The sequence below is a fragment of the Sphaerodactylus townsendi genome, linkage group LG11 (assembly GCF_021028975.2).
Source record: "Sphaerodactylus townsendi isolate TG3544 linkage group LG11, MPM_Stown_v2.3, whole genome shotgun sequence".
NCBI classification, from domain to species: Eukaryota; Metazoa; Chordata; class Lepidosauria; order Squamata; family Sphaerodactylidae; genus Sphaerodactylus; species Sphaerodactylus townsendi.
Genome location: NC_059435.1, coordinates 20,514,090 through 20,536,300, shown reverse-complemented (window position 1 = coordinate 20,536,300; position 22,211 = coordinate 20,514,090). Strand labels below are relative to the sequence as shown.

Sequence of the window (22,211 nt, the reverse complement as noted above, 5' to 3'; positions counted from 1 at the left end):
CCACACAAGAAACAATAACCATCAACAATAAAATAACACATTGTCTTCATATTTGTTGGTGAACAAGATTTATTTGCCAAGCTCTGCAGTTGTTGATAGTCCATTGCTAACAGTATAATCAATCATAGGGTCTATAGCTTGGGATAGCAGGCCATCTCCACTAGATAGAGGAAGACTTAAAGGTCTTCCAAGCAATAAGAGGTTCTGTACCTTTAGCATAGGACAGCTGGATTCCATCCCACACATTCTCCTGAACTGCGTATTATACCAAGAACTCTGATCCAGCCTGCTATCCCAACCCTATGATTGATTATACTAAATCAAATAAAATAGTTATGCTTTTAAATTGTCAGGATTTTCATTGTTGCCTTATAGTGGCAAAGTTTTTGTCAGAAGTTTGTAAACTGAATGTATGACAAACGTGAAGTTTTTTTCTATTCACTTTTCAACTGGAACTGTATTTTTATACTATCGTGTATATGCCAATAAAGGCTTATTGAATTGAATTGAACACATTGTCTTCTAGACTGCTCAAGCGCTTCCTGAGCTTGGTCTCCATGCAGCTAGAACAATCAATATCCCAAAATGCATGTTTTTTTTAAAAAAAATACACTCAGGAAACTGTTAAATGTACGATCTAACAATAGTCACTTTAATGGATTGCAGAGAAATGGAGCAGTGTGTTAGATTTCCAAATTGGAAATCGGAAAAAACCCAATTACCAATTATCAGTACAATGCATTTCAAATTAACATGGTTGACTCCTGCCCTTTTCAGAGATTATGTCCATGCATGGCAGAAGCCTGGTGCATACTGGGAGTGTGAACTACCTGTAGTGCATCAGTTGCACACAATCACGCTGTTAGCTGAATCATGGTAACATCAGTTTACACATACAAAATACATATATTGTCCCTGTTCAGATATTGTCATGGCCCAATGTATCAGGACAATCTATGTATAGCTGCTGGCCTCCTGGAATTTGGGACACAACTTTTCAAGGTCTTCTTTCCCACTGAAATCAATAGCACCTATAAGTGCTTGAGTGTGGCTAAATTGTACTCATGAGGTTGCTTATACCCTACCAACATTTTCCCTAAGGATAAGACTGCGGAGAGTTCATCTTGATTGGCCTTTTATCCATTCATCTCCCATGATCTCCAGTATAGCTCTTCTGGGGTGGGTCAAAAGCGGCCCTTCCTACCATTGAAAATTCTGCTGGGATCCAATGCAATAAATTTTATTGCAATTGCTAAGCAAGTTACAAGTCCAGAAGAAGAAGAGTGTGCATTTCTGCCCTGCTTATCTCAACTGTAAGAAGTCTCAAAGTAACTCAAACAACTTCTTGCTCTCCCCACAGCAGACATCTTGGGAGGTAAGTGGGACTGAGAGAGTTTTGAGAGAACTATGACTGGATCAAGGTTTCATGTTAGGAGTCCATGTTAGGAGCAGCAGTGGCGTAGGAGGTTAAGAGCTCGTGTATCTAATCTGGAGGAACCAGGTTTGATTCCCAGCTCTGCCGCCTGAGCTGTGGAGGCTTATCTGGGGAATTCAGATTAGCCTGTGCACTCCCACACATGCCAGCTGGGTGACCTTGGGCTAGTCACAGCTTCTCGGAGCTCTCTCAGCCCCACCTACCTCACAGGGTGTTTGTTGTGAGTGGGGAAGGGCAAGGAGATTGTAAGCCCCTTTGAGTCTCCTGCAGGAGAGAAAGGGGGGATATAAATCCAAACTCCTCCTCCTCCTCTTCCTCTTCTTGTTCTTGTTCTTCTTAACTACTATACCATGCTGGCTCCCAGAGCTTCACATGCGTTCTTCTGCCCAACTCCTAAGCAAAGCTACCTTAGCTATTCACTTCAAGGCTTCACCTCTGTTGAACTGAATGAGGAATCCCTCACGAGTGGACGAACTTGATATAGATGTGTCAGTATCCAACTAGCTACAGGTTAGACATGACTGGGATATGGCTTATTTTTAATGGTATGTGCTGAAATAAAAAAGATGAATGAGGGGGTAATGGAAAGAACAGCTGGGGTGAGGAAAGCTAATGAGGCAAGTTATTTCTTGCTCACAGTCACTGGAAAACTTCTACCATCTCTTATTTCTGAGGTTTTGGAAGATGCTTGATTTCAAACAGTCCTTCCCCAGTTACCAGGGCCCGCACCAAATGAAACTGTCATCTTCAAAATTCATTATGCCATTAACCCAATTATAATTAAAATGATCTGGAATCAAGGGATTTACAAGTGCAGGACCGTTGTTTTGAGGAGAGGCCCTCAACTGAATGCAACTTTGCAGGAGGAATATCCACACTGTAACCATACTCTCTTTGCGAGGAACTCGGAGAATTGTAATGGCATGCAGAGGTGGGGGAATTGCTCAACACATTTTCAGTATCTCATCTTGAAGGTCAAGGTTTTTAAAGCCATTTAAGAAGTAGTAGCACGCTGCACAGATCAGGCAGAGTGGTCTCTATCTCAGTGACACTGACAGACGAATCCTAAGTGGACTTCTAAATGCAGTTCTTACATGTAAGACACCAGGGGAGGGGGGAACAGGAGTAATAAGGGGATTTGGTAATCAGACTTAAAACTGTTTACAAAATTGTTAAGTCGGGCTTTTATCTTGTGCTAAAGCTTGGCCTTCCCTCAGCCTCAGGATTCCCCCAATGTAAATATGAGCTCCTGTCAGAAATTACAACTCATTAGCCAGTTTCCCTCAGAAGATGAACCTTGAGAAAGCTACAGATTCTTCCTCAAGCATCCACTATGGTGGCCTGCTGTGAGACTTATAAAGTCTCCTCAGACAGGTTCTGGCCCCTGCCTGGTGGAACGCTCTTCCTCCAACTGTCCGGGCCCTGCGGGATCTTGGAGAGTTCCGCAGGGCCTGTAAGACCGAGTTGTTCCACCGGGCTTTTGGGGAGGCCAGCCGTTGAGGGTGAGCGCCCTCTTTGTCTCTCCCTTTTTAACATCTTGGGAGCTGTGACACCTAGATCTACCGCCCCCTCTCTGGGAGGGGTTTTTATTGATAATTTTAATACTGGACGCCAAGTGGAACGCTGTAATTTTATGTTTTAATGATGCTATATATTTATATTGATTATTTATTGTCATTATTGTTTATGTAACATTATTTTGTTGTTCACCGCCCAGAGCCCTCAGGGGATGGGGCGGTATATAAATGTGATAATAAATAAATAAATAAATAAAGACACAAACCCTACACCCACACACATTCACTGGTTTAACCTGTTTACATGCTAGGCAGACTCTGAGACAGGATCCTTCCAATCTCTCTTTCAGAAGGTTTGGACCCTTTCTGAATTGAGCTGATAGCATAACCAATTTCTCTCTTGGCCTTCCCCCTCTTCTCAGATTTCCTCAGCCACCCACTGGTGCTGACTGGTTGTTACCTACGCACCTATCAGGCACACAGATCATCGAGGAAGGCAGGAGCTCTACCAATTTGTCACATTATCGAATGAAAATTCCCAGAATTTTTTGGGAAAAACATTCCTGGTATAAAAGCATTCCTGGTATAAAACTGACACTGGTTTAGTATAGCAAAGCGCGTGACTGGAAACATAAAAGCTCCTGCAAAACAAAACAAAGGCTCATTCCGAACATGCAGAATAATGCACTTTCAAACTGCTTTCAGTGCTCTTTGAAGCTGTGCAGAATGGCAAAATCCACTTGCAAACAGTTGTGAAAGTGGTTTGAAAACGCATTATTTTGCGTGTGCGGAAGGGGCCAAAAGCTCTGAAAAACTCTCTTGGCTTTACCTGAGATGCCTCTGCTTCTTTTCCATCAGTGTGAGGTTTGCCACTGTCACCAACGTCTTCTGTTTCAGCGACAACAGGAATTTCACCACCTTCAGTGATGGGAGCCATACTGACATCCTCGGGTGCAGGTGGGCTTCCCATGACAGAATCCATCTGTAACTAACACAAGAACCACAACATTCTTCATACGTATCCTTTGGCGAAGGACCAACGCACACAACAAAAATACCTTTTCAAAAGAGCTCAGGTGTTCACAGCTTTTGGGACAGAATTTCTGGGTCTCTAGTCTGAAAAAAGCAAGCCTGTACTTCTAATTCCACCATCCTGATTTACAGACATTTAAGGACCTTGGCTAGGGAAAGAAAATGACTGGAATGGGATAGGTTGGTGGCTGACCCTTTCGATGTAGTTTTGTGGGTTTCAGAAGATTCTGCAGCTACATGGGAAGAAACTGTGGGAAAGTAGCTCCTTTCTCAACCCATGATGACTGAAAATGACTTACAGGAAGGACAATCAGTTCTTATCTTGCCACAACAAGCGTGATGAGAAAGGGCTGCAGCAACTATTTACTCCAGTGACCTCCCCATTTACTTCTACTACAAAGTGCCTCTTTCCCAAAGCAAAATTAACTCCTAGCTTTTTTCTACTTTATTATTATTTTGCAGCAGCAAGCCTTTATTGGCATAGACAACAGCACAACAACAATAAAAAACGGATTAAAAAGCATATACAATACAGGAAATAAATGTTAAGTCGAAGGAAATCTACTGGCATTTAGTAATTTCCAGGAGAAAGCCTGCCACTATCATACAGAGAGAAGGATCAGGGTTGTCCAACAAGTAGTGTAATCTAATTAAATCGGGGAGATCGGGTAAATGTAAAGGAGTAAGATTCACATACTTACTTTATTATTATTTGTTAAATTTGTAGACCATCCCTCCCCTTTCAGGCTCAGGGAGGTTAACATGATAGTCACATAACATAAAGCCAATAACTCCAGGAGACATTCCCAAATTACTGCATCCATCACAGGACAGTACTTAGCTTGGAATTTCCTCACCAACGTCATTTTTATATTGTCCCGCCTTCGATGTCAGCCATTTTGTGGAAACACTCATAACTCTTTTTCAAAATTCCAAAAGTGCCCGCTGGGTCAACAATGTTGGGGTACTTAGACTGCCCATTTGCTTTTATTTTTGGTACTCCTCTACCGCATTTAGCAAGCATTGAACCTGTGCTTATGTACCAATCATCTCAGGCCTGGTCTACATGTGACAAGAATGACATGGCAGAATGGAGTGCACGATTTCTCCCTGCAAGTGGTTGTATTCTGGTTTTTGAATATTCCTCTATTGAAGAACAGTCCCAGCAAATAGAAAGACTATACAACAGGGAAAAATATTTATCCTAGTTCTTTGCAACAGGTTCTTGTTTTCTACTTGCAATGGCTGTATTCTTTAGCAGACGAGAGAATTCCAATATTTGATTTCCCACTTGCAGCCTAAAATGGTGGAGTCCAAAGTTATGGACTCCCAAAGGGGGTGCCCCCCTCCCCCATTGGTTCCAATGGGAGCTAATAGGAGATGGGGGCTACACCTTTGAGGCTCCATAACTTTGGACCCTTTGAACCAAACTTCACCAAATCTGGGTGGTATCATCAGGAGAATCTCCTAAAGATACCCTGAAATTTTGGTGCTGCTAGCTCAGTGGCCAATTGGCCATGCTGGCAGGGGCTGATGGGAATTGTAGTCCATAACATCTGGAGTGCCAAAGGTTCGCCACCACGGTGCTAGCTTAACAATTGCATGCCTGACAGCAGGCACCCCCCAAATTTCCCCCAAATTTCCCCCGGTTCTTTTTTAAAAACTGGGCTCCCTAGTTTAAATACCATTGAGTGATGCTGTTTGGGGATAGATTCCAGCATCACAGCAGCTGCCCATGGGGAGGGGGCGCGTGCAAAACTCAGATTTTGAACTGGGCTCCAATTTTCCCTAGCTACGCCTCTGCCACTCAACTGTCTGATTATATATTGTGAACAATTCCTATAGGCTGTTTCCATTTTAGCCCCCCTTCTATATTCTCCAGGACTACTTGGTTCTCTAGACAGCAGTTTCTGGCTAGCAAATTATACACAAGAGGTCACAGAGGGATGGCAACATTTAAATGTGGACTATCTCTGTGTCCTACGGCAGTTGAAAGCCAATTGGTAGTGCCACTTGGAATGATTTTGTTGCCTAGAGCTTGCCTGTGAGCTGCCAGTCATAAGTGTACCATTAATAGCACATAGCAGAGACTCTTGAACCACTCAGCAGAGTGCATCCATCACAATCAGCTTGACCACACCAAACCATAGTTTCCTTCTTCCGTTGGGTCCTCTGCCTAGCATGGACATCAGGCAGATAGATGGACTTTAGGTTTCATCACCTCACTTCTGCTTTTGAGCCATACTGCAGCCAATTGGAGGGGGCGGGGTTCACCACCAATCAACGCAGGCACTCCATGCCCACATGCTCAATTGGTTATTCTCGTTTCATGACAGACTTTAATTGTGAAATGCAGAAACAAATGTCTAGGTGAGACAGGGAAAGGTTCTGTTGAAAGAAGTGTGCACAGGGACCTGTTTGACCATTTCCATGAAAAACTGCCGAGTGACTTACAGTACCACCCTAGGCAGAATTACCCCCTTCAAAGCCCATTAACCTCAAGGAACTTAACTCTGCTTAGAGTAGCATTGAAAAATCAATAGTTTTGCAGCTGGTTTTCAGCTATGGCTGCAGGAAAAGGTCACAGCAGTTATAGACTATGTATGTTCACGAAGCAGGCAACTTCAGCAACTTCAGTCTCCTGTGGCTACATTTGGGAGCGCAATTTCAAAATCATGACTGCATGATACAGTGGTTTGCAAAGTTAAGGTAGGTCACTGCTGCAGAGTACACGATGGTAACCCAGACCTAAGAAATATATCGGCTTTGGAAACCCTTTGCACTATCATATAATTATGTATAATATTTAGATGCTATTAAACCCACAGGCTGTATGTAATGAGATGTAAACTTAAGACAAATCTTGGCCAGATCAGAGGCCGTTTCCGCACGGCCAAAAGCAGCGACGCGATGACGTCGCAAATTGCGACGCATCCCAAAAAAAAAAAGGCTTCCACACAGACAGGTTGAGCGCGTTCGCAGCCCCAAGAGAAATGGGTAATTTGCTCGCACGGCAGCGCTGCGGAAGCGGCGTCTCAGCGACGTTGCGGCGCACTTGCGAATCATGTCGCAGGCTCGACGCCATTTGTGACGAGTTGTGCTCGCGTGGCGGTTGTTCGCATCGAGTGCGGCGTCCATGCGTCACATGGGGAAAAAGAGTGGTTTTTGCTGCTTATGAATACACCGCCATTAGCGCCATAGCAATGCTGACTGGCGCGACTCTCTCCGCCGCGCTAACGCCTTCTTCGCCTTGACGTTTTTCCGTTGCGACGACGTCATATTTTGCCCGTGCGGAAACGGCCAGAGTCAGCAGGAAAAGTACAAGTTAGAATGTGGTGAACTCTCCTAATGAAATCAACCATAGCCCCACTCCCCACAGTTTACAAAAATATAAAACACATTGTGAGGATTTTCTCAAGCTTTAGAGTGTAGAAGCACCACGGTTCCAATAGTGTTAAACCACCAAAGCAAGTATCATATATCCACACGCAGCAGGATCCGATTGTGATTATAAAGGTTTTTTTTCCCACCTTTATTACAACTTAGCTTGTATGTTTTGAACATCAGTTAAACGTTCTCTGATTTTCGCTGCTAAAAACATGAATATCGCCACTTTACATGTAACCTCAGGATACATGTCCGCCATCAGAAAGCAAACTTTCTCTTCCTCACTACCTGTCAGGCCTGACAGGATATCATTGATATATTTGTTGCAGATAGCAGAGTAAAAAGGGCAATGAAGTGTGTAGTGTATTATGTCGTCACTCTGATTTAAACTAGACCTGCATACACATAGCTCTTTTGGTGTTTTAGCATATCTCCCCAGTAATTGTTCTGATTTAAACGTCTGATATCTCAGGGAAGTGAATGATTTCCTTAGGTTTGCTTCCTTGAGATTTGTGAGATATTGTGCATAATATTTGTTCTTTTTGACGCAGGAGAACTAATGAAATCAATGCATCTTAAAAGTACTTGGGTGGGATCCTATCACTCATTTCAGCAAATGGCATTAGAAGCCTTCCACTAGAGCATCCCTTCATCCCAGTGAACCTTCTGCTGGCCCATGCCTTCATTCCAAAGAGTTTTCTGCTAGAAGAAAGCTGGGAATGAAGGAAGGCTCCACAAATTTGATTTCGAGTTCAATAGTAGGGTACAGTTCCTTACCTTTGACTGGATAATATTATAAATGGAACCACAGTATAACCACACTCTCTAAGCATTCTCTCTGCTGCTCCCAGTGTGTCATTCATACATACCTCACACTCTTTCTCAGCATACTCCGTTGACTCTTGCACCCCTGCCTCTACGGCATCCTTCATAAAACCAGAAATAAGATTATAGTACTGGTGTAAAGCTTTTCACAAGAGCAAGATCAGCACAGCTAGCACAGTATGAAGATGCGGGAGCAGGAGCAGCGAAGAGATGTTACAGCAGAAATAATAAAGCAGGTGTTGTTGAGAGCTGTGATACAAGGGAGGCTGATTCAAATGCCATCAGACCAAAGGCAGAAAGAATGAGAAGGGGGGGGGGGGATGATTTGTTCCATGAAGATGGTGGTGGTAGCAGCAGTGAATGCCGATGCAAAGCATGCTAAAATGTCTACTGATTTTTATAACAGATGAGACAACTTCTCATTTCAGAGTGAAAAACACTGGGTGCATAGAATCCACTAACAATCATTTCTGGTGCCTAGAAATCTGAAACATTTATTGCGGACTTCAGGACTAGTCACATGGGCCCCTTCTGCACACGCAAAATAATGCGTTTTCAAACCACTTTCACAACTGTTTGCAAGTGGATTTTGCTATTCCGCCCAGCTTCAAAGAGCACCGAAAGCAGTTTGAAAGTGCATTATTCTGCATGTGCGGAATGAGCCTAAAATTGGGATTCCAACTCTGGAAAATGGATGCTGACAATTAGAAATCTGAATTACTTTTCCAAACCAAAGGACTCAATATATGTGAAACTGAGTGTTGATATAACATCGACCAGATTCACTGACCTACATTTAGTAATCAGCAACAAATTTAACATACTCATATGCCACTTTCCCCGCTAAAAGAGGGGTACAAAGAAGCTTAACAATTATGAATCAGCATACAAGGTATTTCAAACCAATTTGACGGTCATGATTAAAATATCCCAGTCCATAACTATTTGTGACATAAGAAAAATGGGACAACCCTCTGACGTTCCATCCAACATGCAATAAAATGGATCAGCAGTTCAGACACAGTTCAACAGAAAACTCTGTGAAACAACATGCTTGCTAAAAGCTATTAATTCTCAGGTCTGTATCCATACTCCCCCCCTTCAGTTTGTGAATGGCACAGAAAGTGAAGTCTTGCTGCTTTGAAACAAACCGCTGTTTGTTGTGACATTCACACCAGGTAACTCTGTGGTTTGTTCTCTTGTTTACAAACCAGGATCCTAAATCACAGCTACCAAGGCATGCTCCAGTCAAATTATCACTGCAGTTTGACTAATTCCAACGGCAGGAAATGAAGTACTTTCCCACTGAAATCTGGGGAACGTGGGTGTGCTTAGTTTTGCCAGAACTGTATCTTTGAATTTAGATGCAGGCAGCAAATGTCTGCAATGTTTCGATAGCATGGCTGCACGATAACCTGTGAAATAAATCTGTTCACAAATGGAAAGTACATGACAAGAATTTTGAGTTGAAAGTGATTTTCAAAACTGGGACCAGGACAGTCCTCTTTCCGAATTTCTAATTCCTCCTGGGAAAAAGATTCCATAGGCTGAAACCCAAAGCTTCTTTTTTCGTAAAAGGAAGTCATATCTAAAACTTTATGTGCCATTTAAAAAATGTAATCTGCTGGACTTGCCTGCAGTTGCATCATAAACCTGAAACGTGTCCAAATGCCTGGCCAACCCAGCTGCTGTCAGCTGCGTTGCTATGGAAACCCCTCGCAGCTTTTATCCCATTAAAAATTATAGCATTATATAACTCTCTGTTTTCGTATTATTAATTCCCTTTTGAAGTTGCCACAACTGACTTTTTGGACTATTCTTATTTACTCTTCTGGTCGTTCATTGCACAAAAACATCTTTGGAAACCTTTACAAAAGCTTTAAGATACAAGAGCCAGTTTCATGCAAAAATGTATATGAACACAGAGATCTGGATAATATTGATTTACACTGAGAAAGAGACCTTATCTGTCAGAAATATCAGGAAATGCATGTTTCTAAGATATAAAGTAGATGTTATTGGAGCCATGCCTTTCACTTCTCCTCATTCCCTCCTCCGCCCCTGGTAATTAGCACCACAACACATGGACGCCACTAGGCACCTGAGCTCTGGATGACTGTGCTGTTCAAGAAACACATAGCATGATAACATCATATATATTTAGCAGGGCTAAATATTACTGGGGGGAGGGGACAGAAGGGAAGAAGCAGGGCTTCCATTTTTGGTGATAACTGCTCAGTTTCTGTAATGCCTACTTTTAGCCTCAGTGTGATGAAGAGATGGGAGATCTTATTCAGGTCAACCTGATGTCAAAGAGAACGTTCATTCTATACTACACTAAGCGAAAATGCATTGATTTGGCTTTTAAAATAACTGCAATGTTCTGGCCTACAGATCCCTAAGAGGTCAGCATTCATAGATTTCCCAAATTCATGAGCTATTCCATTACGGTACGGTCAAGTCCGATCATTTGCTTTTATTCCCAATGACAGAAGAACATTAATTTTTTACTCTTCTGGAAGTCCATAAACCTTGTCAGAGTTCTAAGAGTTATTGTGGAGTCAGAAGCAAAGAAGAAGAAGAGTTTCTTTCCTGTAAGGAGACTCAAAGTGGCTTACAAACACCTTTCCCTTCCTCTCCCCACAACAGACACCTTGTGAGGTAGGTGGGGCTGAGAGAGTTCTGAGGGAACTGTGACTAGCCCAAGGTCACCCAGTTGGAATGGAGGAGAGGGGAAGCAAATCTGGTTCTGTGGATTAGAGTCCACCTGCTCTTAACCACTACACCATGCTGGCAAAGATTTACAACATTCCTCCAGCTCTGTTGTCAGAATACACAGCAGCATCTAGACTTGAACTATCCCCATGCGATGGCCTTCCAGTCTGTAATGTCAAATTTCCAGAGATGTTTGGATAGTGTCAGCAGAGATTAACTATTTCAATTCAGATCATCAAAGCAACATTGCCAGCAAAAGCATCACTGGCATTAAATAGACTGAGACTACTTTAAGGACTTCAGCCTTAGGCAAAAGATTTGCTTTCCTGGGAGAAGAAAGTACATAAGTCCTTGAACTGCACAAACAACAGCCTAGGGTTAACAAAGGACATAACACAATGAAAAGAACCAGAAACCCGAGAATGCTGGTTCAGACAGACCCAAGCAATTTGTACTGACCATCTCCTGAGATTATTAACAACATGAACAGGGGAAGGTTTACAGCCAGAGAACATCTAACTTGGTGCTTATACCCCAATGGTGCACAATCTTTTAATTTTTAATAAGTGAATCAAACCTGCGATCGACAAGGTTAAAAATACACACACATATATAATTAACAAGTAAAATGAAGCGGTAGAAATGGAACTTGATCTGACTGCAACACTATTAAATTATCATTGCAATATTAGCCAGGATCCAAAGAGCCTCAAGTGCAAGCAGAAAACACTTCTACAATTGAAGCAGAGTTGCCAGTTTTTCCTTACTAATGCATCCCTTCATGCTGCATCTAAAGTCTTCTTATTTTTTTAACTTAATTTATATCACACCTTTATCCCTAATAGGGATCCAAAGTGATTTACATTGTCTTCTTCTCCTCCATTTTATCTTCACAAAAACTCTATGGCTCATTCCGCACATGCAGAATAATGCACTTTCAAACTGCTTTCAATACTCTTTGAAGCTGTGCGGAATGGCAAAATCCACTTGCAAACAGTTGTGAAAGTGGTTTGAAAACGCATTATTTTGCGTGTGCGGAAGGGGCCTATGAGTTAGGTAAGGATATAAGTGTGTGGCCAAAAACTCCAACTAGATTATAAAACTTTTATGAACTGAATGCCATTTACTGTGTGTTGATGTGTTTTATCGTACGGTATAATTTCTTGAACAAGATTCCATGAACAAGATTTGTACTTTATAAATTTTGTACTTTATACATTAAAGGTTTTTTTTAATTGTATTTTATGTATTTGGACTTATTGTGATGGCCTATGGCCATATACAGTAAATTACTTCTTCTTAACTTCTAAGATCTGACAAAATTGGGTGATTCAAGTCAGGGCAGTTTTATTTACTACTACTGCTTCTTCTTCTAAGAATAGCAACATACTTATTTGATGAAAAATAATTGCTGCACTTTTACCATCAACAACAAAAATCACAGTCTGTAACTTCACTGACAAACGATTGAAAGTGAATAACTCCAAGGCCCCTTCTGCACATGCAGAATAATGCACTTTCAATCCACTTTCAATGCATCTTGCAGCTGGATTTGACTGTGTGGAATAGCAAAATCCACTTGCAAACAATTGTGAAAGTGGATTGAAAGTGCATTATTCTGCGTGTGCGGAAGAGGTCTAATAGATGTTTTAATATTAAGAATAGGGTATTTTGATTAATATCTGGCTAAAATCCCTCTGTGCTGTGTAGCTAAAATGGCTGGTGTCACATCCAAAATCCCTTTTCGCCGTTCATCAGCTTAGTCAAGAGTAGTTTGTCCAGCCCAGCCTTCACCAGAAATGAACTGCAAAGAACAAAGGGAGGCTGGGGGCGTTTCCTCACTCTCAAGGATCCCCCCTATGCCGCGCGCCCGGGCGTCCCCACTGCGCCATTTACAAGGCGCCATTTACAAGAGCGCCAGGGATGCCGCGCGCTGAGGGGGCGCGAGAGGGGCAGAGTTGGGGCAGCTGCGCTGTCGCCACCCCTGTCATGGGGAGTGCCCCAGGACCCTGCGCTACTTCAGGAGAGTAGCGCAGGGCTTAAGGTAAGTGGGGAAAGGCCCTGTGATTTGGGTGGACAACTGCACCATGATGCCTCTTCAGCTCAAGGCTATCCATCTCGCACTGTTGAGGGGAACATTCATACAATTTCACCCCTCAGCTGGGAACTTGCAGCACAAAAAAACCCACAGCTATATCAAGGCCGCCACCTTTAATACATGGAACTATTTAAGACGCTCAGATAGAAACAACTTGATATAATGTCATTCTACTTAAAAACTCATGGTAAGGATGAAATCTGAGCTCTGGTAGTCCATATAGTCCACTTTCTCCATAAGGAGAGTGTTCTTCTCAGTGGTCCAGACTTTTGCCGCTAGCCAGTTCTGAGAGCTCCAAAATGAGATGAAAATGGACAAGATGGATGAAATGGGTCAATGACACAAATGACGAGAGGCAATGTGGATGAGTACCAGGGCACGTGATATCCCATTCACTCACCACAGCTTCTGTGGGTGGCTCACCAGCCTCAACAGGCTGAGCTTCTGGCTCGGTAGCAGAGGCAGCCTCATCAGGGGCACTGAGGTCTTCCTCAGCCTGGACTTCTAAAGATGGAGCTTCTTCTGCCTCAGCCTTTAGTTATTGTGCCCATTAAAAAAAAGTTAGACAAGCAACATTCATTGAAGAACACTGCAAACTGCAGAACTCAGAACAACGCTGCAATTCTACATTTATTATCAACTACAGCCACTATGGATGTTCCAAGAAAGCAGGAGAAAGACTTGTGTATCTTGTTCACAAGCTTTGAGGTCTTTTGCAAAAGGTTAGTGGGAAAGTGCATTTCTCCCTCAAGGAGGTCCATGCTTCTCCCTTGTATGAACGCTTGTTGTGAGAGGGGGCAGGGAAGGAGTAAAATGTGACTCTACTTCAGAATCGTCTGAGAACCCAACCATGCATGGTGCTGGAGATCCAACTGGAAATATTCCCACACCCCTCCAACCTTTAAGTCTTGGAAGAGGCAAAGGACAGTTATTTCAATTGCATTTTTCTTCCATCCCAAAGCTTAAAGCAGCCAAGGTGGGAGTCTTTTTGGAAGACGACACCTGGGAAGAGGGGAAAGGGTTAAACTTCTACCATAAGCCCCAGTCATCCCCACCCCATTAGATCTGTAGCTAAAATACTTGTCAGAGGAGGTAATCACAGGTCACCAGCATCACACAAGGCTTGGTCCTCAGGAGAACAAGGAGAAGAAACATAGACCCCCCCCACACACACACCTCCCTCTTTCTGCTTCAAAGCAACTCTTACTGGATGTAGTATACAAAACATGTCTGCCTTGATGGAGGTCTAATGGCACAGAGCCAGCTGAGAAGTGAATACGGACCTTTCCAAGCCCTGCTTCCAAACTCTACTGCAGACCCATCCTGATAACAGTTCACAAGGCACCCTTTGCATTAATAATGTCAGCACTCCTGTCAGTTTACTCTTAACTGTATTTGGTTCAAAGAAACAACCATCGTTGTCCTAATTCCAGTTATCTGCATTTTGGCATGCAATAAGAATACTTATTTTTGCACCTGCCTTATACCGAATCAGACCACTGATCCACCCAAATCAGTGCTGCCTACCCAGACTGGCAATGGCTGTCCAGAGGCCCAGGTGGACGTCTTTCACATCACCTACCCCCTAGTGCCGTGATGGCGAACCTTTGGCACTCCAGATGTTATGGACTACAATTCCCATCAGCCCCTGACATCATAGCCAATTGGCCATGTGAGCAGGGGCTGATGGAAATTGTAGTCCATAACATCTGGGGTGCAAAAGGTTCGCCACCACTGCCCTAGTTCTTTTTGCTGGAGAGGCCGAGGATTGAACCTGGAATTTTCTGCATGCAAAGGCGAGGCTCTTCCACTGAGCCACAGCCCGTTCCTTCCATTAACAGAGGCCTCTATCCTTAGCCCATACTCCCATCTTCTAAGCTCCAGTAGGAGAATGGGGCAGGGGTTATGAAAAAGGCCAGCCGGTAAAACCAAAGTCCTCCCAGCAAAAAAGCCATCAAGTGCAATCCCGTGCAAATTGTCTCCAGTAATGAAATCAGTGGGCTCAGGTTGATGCGACTGCATAGGATTGTGATGCGAGAGACCCAGAAGAATAAGCCAACTGCTAGGCCCAATTGAATAAGCAACACCACAGCAACAACTTACCAAGTTATTCATCACATTCTGATTTGATTGCATTGAGAACAGGGATGTATCCTAAGGACGGAGACATAAAACAGATAGGCATACAGGGTTAAGAGCAAGCTTGTCAGCGTTTGGTCTACTAGAGGTGGTGACCAGAAAAAAACCCACAGGAAAAATGCCCACAAGAAAAAAGCCCACAGTCATGAATGCCTTCAGGAAAACTGCCCACATGGAAAAATGCCAACAGGATTTTCAGAAGGCTTGTATGACTGCAGCGTGAACTGCCTTTCCACACACTGAGGTCAAAGGGAGTTATTTTAATTGGTGTCAGAGTCTCCTCAGGAAAATAAAAAATGTTGGCTTGAAGACTGAATGTGAAACTAATATTACATATTACACTGAAGTCTTCTGCTGCATGAGCTTTTGTCCCAATCAAAGATATGATAAGTGTTACGCAGCCTTGGAACACTTACCCAAAACTACAAACGGTTGTGGGAAATTTCACAGTGCTCTTACGGCCCTATCCAAAGGGGCTCCCAAATCTGCCGCTGGGAGCAGAGTGGGGTCATGCCAGTGGATTTGTTCTCCCGGGGCACTTGCGCCAGCAGAGGGGTGGATCCACCAGCGGGCAGCCGCTGCAGCCTTCCCCAATGGTGTATCTAAGGGGCAAATGACCCAGGCACCACTTTCAAGCATAATGTGGGGGGTGCATTGGGCCGGTCCCCCCTCATTGCTCACCCTGTGCTTCTGTTGTCCATCCTCTCCTTCTGCCACTTGCCTGCCACTTCTGCCACCTGCCTGCTGTTTTTTCTCCTGCCACCTGCTGCTGCTGCCCCCCACCACTCACCCGCTGCTTCTGCTGCCCCCTGCTGCTCACCCACCACTTCTGCCGCTCACCTGTCCAATGCTTCAGCCACTCCAAATGCCCTGCCGGTTCTACCGCCCCCTGCCATTTCCCTGCTGCTTCTTCCACCCCCCCCCCCCACTGCTTGCCTGCCACTTCTGCTACGATTTCAAAGCTGTGGGTGTGGGTGCAGTGGTGGGGGGTGTGTGCAAGCGGAAGATAAACTATATTATTTAAGGAGACTGGCTAATTTACAATAAAGAATTATATTTCTTTGTATGTACAATGGTGATGTTTAGTGTAGTTCGTTCATATCTGTTCTTTCCTCTCTCATTATGTGTTAATTTTTTCAGTAATAAATAATTGTTGTTTTAATTATTAGGGTTAGGGTTGTTTCAGGGTTAGGTGGTCCCTTGTCATGGTCACTGGGTCTTCTGCTTCTATTATGTTGTTTATATTATTCTTTTTAATTATATCACATATTTTTTTAAATAATTTCTATTATTTTAATTATATTTTTTCTATGAGGGCATCTTTCCGTGTGGGCTTTTTTTTTTGCATGGGCATTTTTGCTGTGGGCATTTTCCCTGGAACCATTAGAGGCTGATTAAATATCGCAAAACCATCAACTGACATTGGCAAATGATGCAGAAAAATAATTTCACGTTGTACCATAACTCTGAAACAAAAGAATACTGCACATAATTGGATGGATTTCCCTCCCCCCAAACAGAAATAATTTAGATCAGCAACACATTTGTTGCAGTTGAATCACTTCCCAGACCAAACCTATCAGAAAAGAATCGATAGAGCTTTTACTACCATGCTGTGCCAAATGGATTCGTTCTAGTAACTTATTAGTGATTTCGGCTAATCCAAGAGCTGAGGCAGCGCTACCTCTTGTGGAACATACCATCCAACAGGGGGTTAAATTACACAGATTTATTTACTTTATTTACTTTTCTCCCCCGTGGGGACCCAAAGCAGCTTACATCTGACCTTGTCTCCTCCATTTTATGCTCACAACACCGTAAGGTTGGCTGAGCTGCAAGAGTGTAATGGGCCCAAGGTCATGCAAAAACATCCAAGGCACTGTGGGGATTCTAAACTGGATTTCCCAGATCCTAGTTGGACACTCTATCTACTACAACACACTGATTCTGATATTTTCCAGGGTAGGAACCTTATAATCTAGGATATGCCAGGATTGGACAAGAGATTTCCCTATCAGCCCCTTCCAGCATGGCCAATTGGCCAATGCTGGCAGGGGCTGATGGGAATTGTAGTCCATAACATCTGGAGTGCCAAAGGTTCGCCACCACTGTGATACCTAATCTGTGCCTCCCTAATGCATCAAGTTGCTTCTTTGGATACATAAATGTGGGAATAGTGAGAAGAGAGCGTTTATAATGTTATCTTCAAAGACTCTGGCCAAGGAGACATTGAAAGATGCTCAAAAGTATCTTCTTATTAATTCCTGTGGAATTGTTGGTTTCCTAAATGCTAGCAGAAGTCTCTACTCCACATAGGAGCTAGGAAGGTATTCTACCATAGTTTAAATTAGCGGTTCTCAACCTGTGGATTGCGACCCCTTTGGGGGTCGAATGGCCCTTTCACAGGGGTCACCTAAGACTCTCTGCATCAGCACATGTAGACAAATATGCCGTAGTACAGGGCTACTGCCTTGACAAAAGCAAATTATTCATCCTTAGTACTGTCAAAGGCTTTCCACAGCAGGATTCAACTGGTTGTTGTGGGTTTTCTGGACTGTGTATAGCCTTGGTCTGGTAGATCTTGTTCCTAATGTTTTGCCTGCATCTGTGGCTGGCATTTTCAGAGGTGCGTGTATCACATTGTGATACACCTCTGAAGATGACAGCCAGAGATGCAGGTGAAACGTTAGGAACAAGATCTACCAGACCACGGCCACACACAGTCCAGAGAACCCACCACAACCAGTATTCATCTTTTATTTTTCAAAATTCCACACCATGGGCACTTCAAAGGCCATCTCAGGAGCTGACAAGAAATGGTACCTTTCAAATAAGAAAATGTCTCTTACCTGTGTGAATCCATTAAAAGCACTGGATGCCTAAGCAAAATCAGAAAGTAGGAAACGAATAATTTTTATTAAGTACAAGTCAGGTTTCACAAAAATCTTGTTTGAATATTACAAGAAACACTTTTTAAAAAACCAACAGCTAAAAAGTGAAAATTCTCACAAATGGCATGACGTTATTTAACAAGCTAAAAAAGAGAAAGGGGTAATGATGATACATGTGCAACGTCTGAATAGACTGATGATGCTTCTACTGTATTAGAAAATGCAAAAACGAGACACAAAGAAATCTGAAGATGTGTGCGACATTCAACCTTTTTTAAAATGTCTATCTGGTCAATGGTTGAACTGTACCATATTTGGAATGTCTCTGTGATCACTAGGTTAGCAGAGGGAGGTAGGGAGAACATATAAGAGGACTGTTAATAAAACACAAGGATATAAATCCTAAGGAACTCTCAGTTCTAGACTATGCTACACAGCGGGGTAGGTACCTCTTCTTTATCAGCCTCAATTTCTTGGTACAACAATCCATATCTCCGATTAGCAATTTCATCTTCAGATAAATCTGAACTGTTGGTCTCATTGTCTTTCGGGCTAGGTGAGCTCTCCGTGCTAGCATTTCTGGAAGTTCCCCTTTGGAACAGAGCCAATGGCCTCCCTATCTCCTTGGGTTCTCCACTGCTGCTAATATTTGCCAGTTGCCCGGATGACCTTAGAGGTGTCTCCTCATTTTGATGACTTGATTTTACCCCCGTAACTCCCCAACAGTGACCTAAACTTCCCAAATCTTGTGAAGACCATGTGTCGGTAAAACTCTCTGGCCAAGGACTCTCTGTGTTTTCATCCACAGAGTCTTGTTCTGGTGGGAAGGGCCAGTTCCCACATCCATTTGTCTGGCCAGAAACCCCGAATGAATCACTATTAACTGTTGGATCCCAGTTGGCCTGCCAGGGATCTGTTTCCGTCAATCCAAGGACAGTAATGTCAAGAAGTTCTTCACCCATAGAAAATGCTTCCCTATCTACAAACTTATCTTCCTCATTCCCTAGGCAAGAATCACTGAAGCTTGTTGTGTTAGTAGACCCAGGGGGCAGAATCACATCCTTTTCAAAGGATATAACAGTAGCTTGATATTCACTAACAACATCACTTTGAGTGATGCTGTAGCTACAGTCTTCCATTTCTTTAACAGGTTCTTCTGTCCCACATAACTCATCATCACACACAGGTTCTTCAAACTCTGCAGTTATATTGTCTCTGATATCTAAGTCAACTAATCCCGCAAGATTTCCCATTTCCCCTTCTTGTATGTATTTTATGGCTATATTCCCAGCAAAGGCTAAATCATTACCTTGTGTTCCATGGTCCTGATTCCAGGACCCTAAACTATTCTCAGGTTCCAACTTACTGAATTCTACATTTGTATAATCACTGATCTCATACCCCAAACTTATGTCTGCTACACTCTTGGCATCATTTTCACCTGTCTTTTGAATCACATCTTCTCCATTAAGTTTTAAGCTGAATTCTTCAAGGTAACTATCAGTGGTTATCTCTGGTTGCCCATTACTGCATTCTGAATTCCTTAAAATGTCTACCTTAGTGTTTTTTAGGGGATTGGAGTCTACTTTTGCTAAGGCCTCAAGATGCTCCGTTTCACTGTGACAATCTCTCTCTTCAAACTCCTCTGTATGGTCTAGCTCCTTGAGGTTAACAGCTCTGGTTTCTACCTTTTCATATGGTTCCACATTTGCCCACAAAGACTCTTCTGTTTTCCTTTTCTCCTCTTCTGTCTTTTCCATACTACACAGGGCTCCATCCAAAATGCTATCCGTTCCAAGTTCAGGACACTGTGCCAGAGTTTCAATCCCTAAAGGCTGGTTCACCTCCACCAAATCTGTGCCACTTTCCACAATGTGGCCTGTGTCCAAGTAAGTGTCAGCAAAAGCGGTTTGGTTTTCATCTGTGGAGGTCATCCAAGATACACCATCCTCTTGTTCATCAACTTCAGACCAAGAAGTATTAGCCAACGTAACAAATGATTCAGCTGAAATTTGTTCTGCCTCGGGAAACTGTAAAGGGACATCTGCCGCTCTTTCCTGGCTCTCATCGGCTGTACTACCACCTAGGCCCCAGTGAGGCAAACCTAGATCAGTTTGGGGTTTGTTAATATCTTCTGTTGACCCACTGTCTGGGTTATTCTCCATGACCAGGTTACATAGGGAAAGACTTTTTGAAGAATCGGGCTTTTGGCAGACAGAAAAGGGGAAAAGAAAAAAACAAGATGAAAAAAAGATAAAAGATGGTCTTGATGAGAAAACACAACATTCAATATTTTATTGAGGCAACGCTATGTTTAAGAACAAAATATGACTAAAATAAGAAATTAATGCAACTCATGACATTTGGAGGATAACATACATTTGGAGATGGTAGCTAGAAATCTAAAGAGCAGCTTTGCAGATGAAATAGAGAAGATCTGCTTACCGGCTGCACCAAATCGTTGCTTGTCTGTGTGGAAGAAAGACATATTAATAAATCAAGGATCAAGTCCGCTACATCCAAGGGCATTACATCCTGACATTAAAAAAAAACTACTCCTTGGGACAAGGAGTTGTCACATTAGGGCCTGGTTAAAAAGAAACATCTAATTATATCAACCTGATTCTCCTCTAAAGGATTTAGAAAGGATTTCAAGCAACCACAGACATTTTGAGGCAACAGCATTGAACAGAAATAGGAAAGCATTACTAAGGATGCAATCCAAGGAATAGTTACTTGGGTGTAAGCTGGATTTTGCTGTGCGAAATAGCAAAATTCACTCGCAAATAATGGTGAAAGTGGATTGAAAGTGCATTATTCTGCATGTGTGGAAGGGCCCTCAGAGTAGAAAAAGAAGAGAGATGTAGGAGTGGAGAAACAAAGTTGGTTCACCAGTTAAGAGTTTGCTGTTCATGTGGAGGAATGCAGAATCAAACCCAGTTCTCCAGATAAGACACCCGGCTTATTCTTCCCACCCTTGAAAACTTCCAGCCAATCAGAGCACAGTGGGCTGTGCGCAGAGCGCATGCAGCCTTTTTTTGGTGCCGAGCTGGGTGTGACTACAAAAGAACGTAAATACAAAACTACGGGACAGTGATTTTGATAACACAACTGCCAAGGATGAAGAAGAACAGACCCACCGAGCAGATTGCATGTTCCTGGGGAGTGTTACATTGTTTGAAACCGCGATAGACATTGAGGTCTTCACTAGACACATGTGGGGAGGGAGAAACTGTGATGAAAAAGGTGCTGTTTCTTTTGGAACTGGGATGTATCTGGCTTAATTTCTCAGTGGGGATTCGACTCCAGTCTCCTTCTAACCAGTACCTTGTGTGTTCCTGCTGTTCACAGGTGTTCCGTTTTCCGAACAGAGGCAACCAGCTCCCATCCCTGTCAGACTAGCCTATTTTTGTCCTCAAGTCACCCAAAGCCTATTTATCTTCTCCGCCTGCTTGAAGAGACCTTGGGACGCTCTCAAGGTCTTTGCAGGATGCCTATGAGAAGGATCAGCTTCTATGAACTATTCAGAGGGCATCTGTGCTGTTTCTAAAATGCAGGTGAAAGTGGGTTTGACTGTGTTGAGGAAAACAACAGCAGGAAGCAAACAGGGACTCACCAGAAATGAAAGAAACCACTCACACCAGTTTCACAAGTTCATGGTATCTACGGATGTTTTCGCATGGGCGGAAAACAGCGCCCTAGGGACGGTAAAAACATCGTCCCTGGGGCGCTATTCACACAGCTGGCACTACTGCATCACAGCAGTGGTGTGCTCGCCCCCCCAACCAGTGCAGACGCTGCTTTTGAATCTTGATCCCTGAGCGAGGTTTTTCAAAAGTGGCATCTTCCCGCTGGCGTGGTGTGAAGCGCACCGGCATGATGACGCCGCTTTTTGCCCCTCCAGTTTCCCGTTTACTTACCTCTCCTCCTTGCATAGCTCTGGACGGCTGGAGGGACATGCCCATGCTGCCCTCCAACCCCCGGAGATCGGACGGTAGCGTGGGCGTGTCCCTCCAGCCATCCAGAGCTCCACAAGGAGGATGTAAATAAGTGGGACAACCTGCGGGCGGCTCCACTTGGAGCCACCTCTGTGGATCACAGCAACTTCGGGGTCGGCCGCACGTTACTGTGCGAGCGGTCCCGATGCTCCACCGGCATGAATTATGCCGGTA

General features: G+C 43.4%; 1 protein-coding gene across 3 annotated transcripts in view; it reads right to left on the bottom strand.

Moving 5' to 3' along the window:
* AMPH (amphiphysin) overlaps positions 1 to 22,211 on the bottom strand; it is a 73,015-nt gene that overhangs the window by 4,412 nt on the left and 46,392 nt on the right. The window contains exons 12-18 of one of the 3 annotated variants that reach the window (XM_048510972.1): positions 20,485 to 20,508; positions 19,728 to 20,243; positions 17,998 to 18,027; positions 15,113 to 15,163; positions 13,410 to 13,541; positions 8,241 to 8,297; positions 3,782 to 3,940 (exon numbers count right to left, since the gene is read on the bottom strand). In XM_048510972.1, the coding sequence (XP_048366929.1) occupies positions 3,782 to 3,940; positions 8,241 to 8,297; positions 13,410 to 13,541; positions 15,113 to 15,163; positions 17,998 to 18,027; positions 19,728 to 20,243; positions 20,485 to 20,508 (969 nt within the window). The remainder of the gene's footprint in view (positions 1 to 3,781; positions 3,941 to 8,240; positions 8,298 to 13,409; positions 13,542 to 15,112; positions 15,164 to 17,997; positions 18,028 to 19,727; positions 20,244 to 20,484; positions 20,509 to 22,211) is intronic. The other 2 variants (XM_048510973.1, XM_048510974.1) reach the window with 2 other exon arrangements.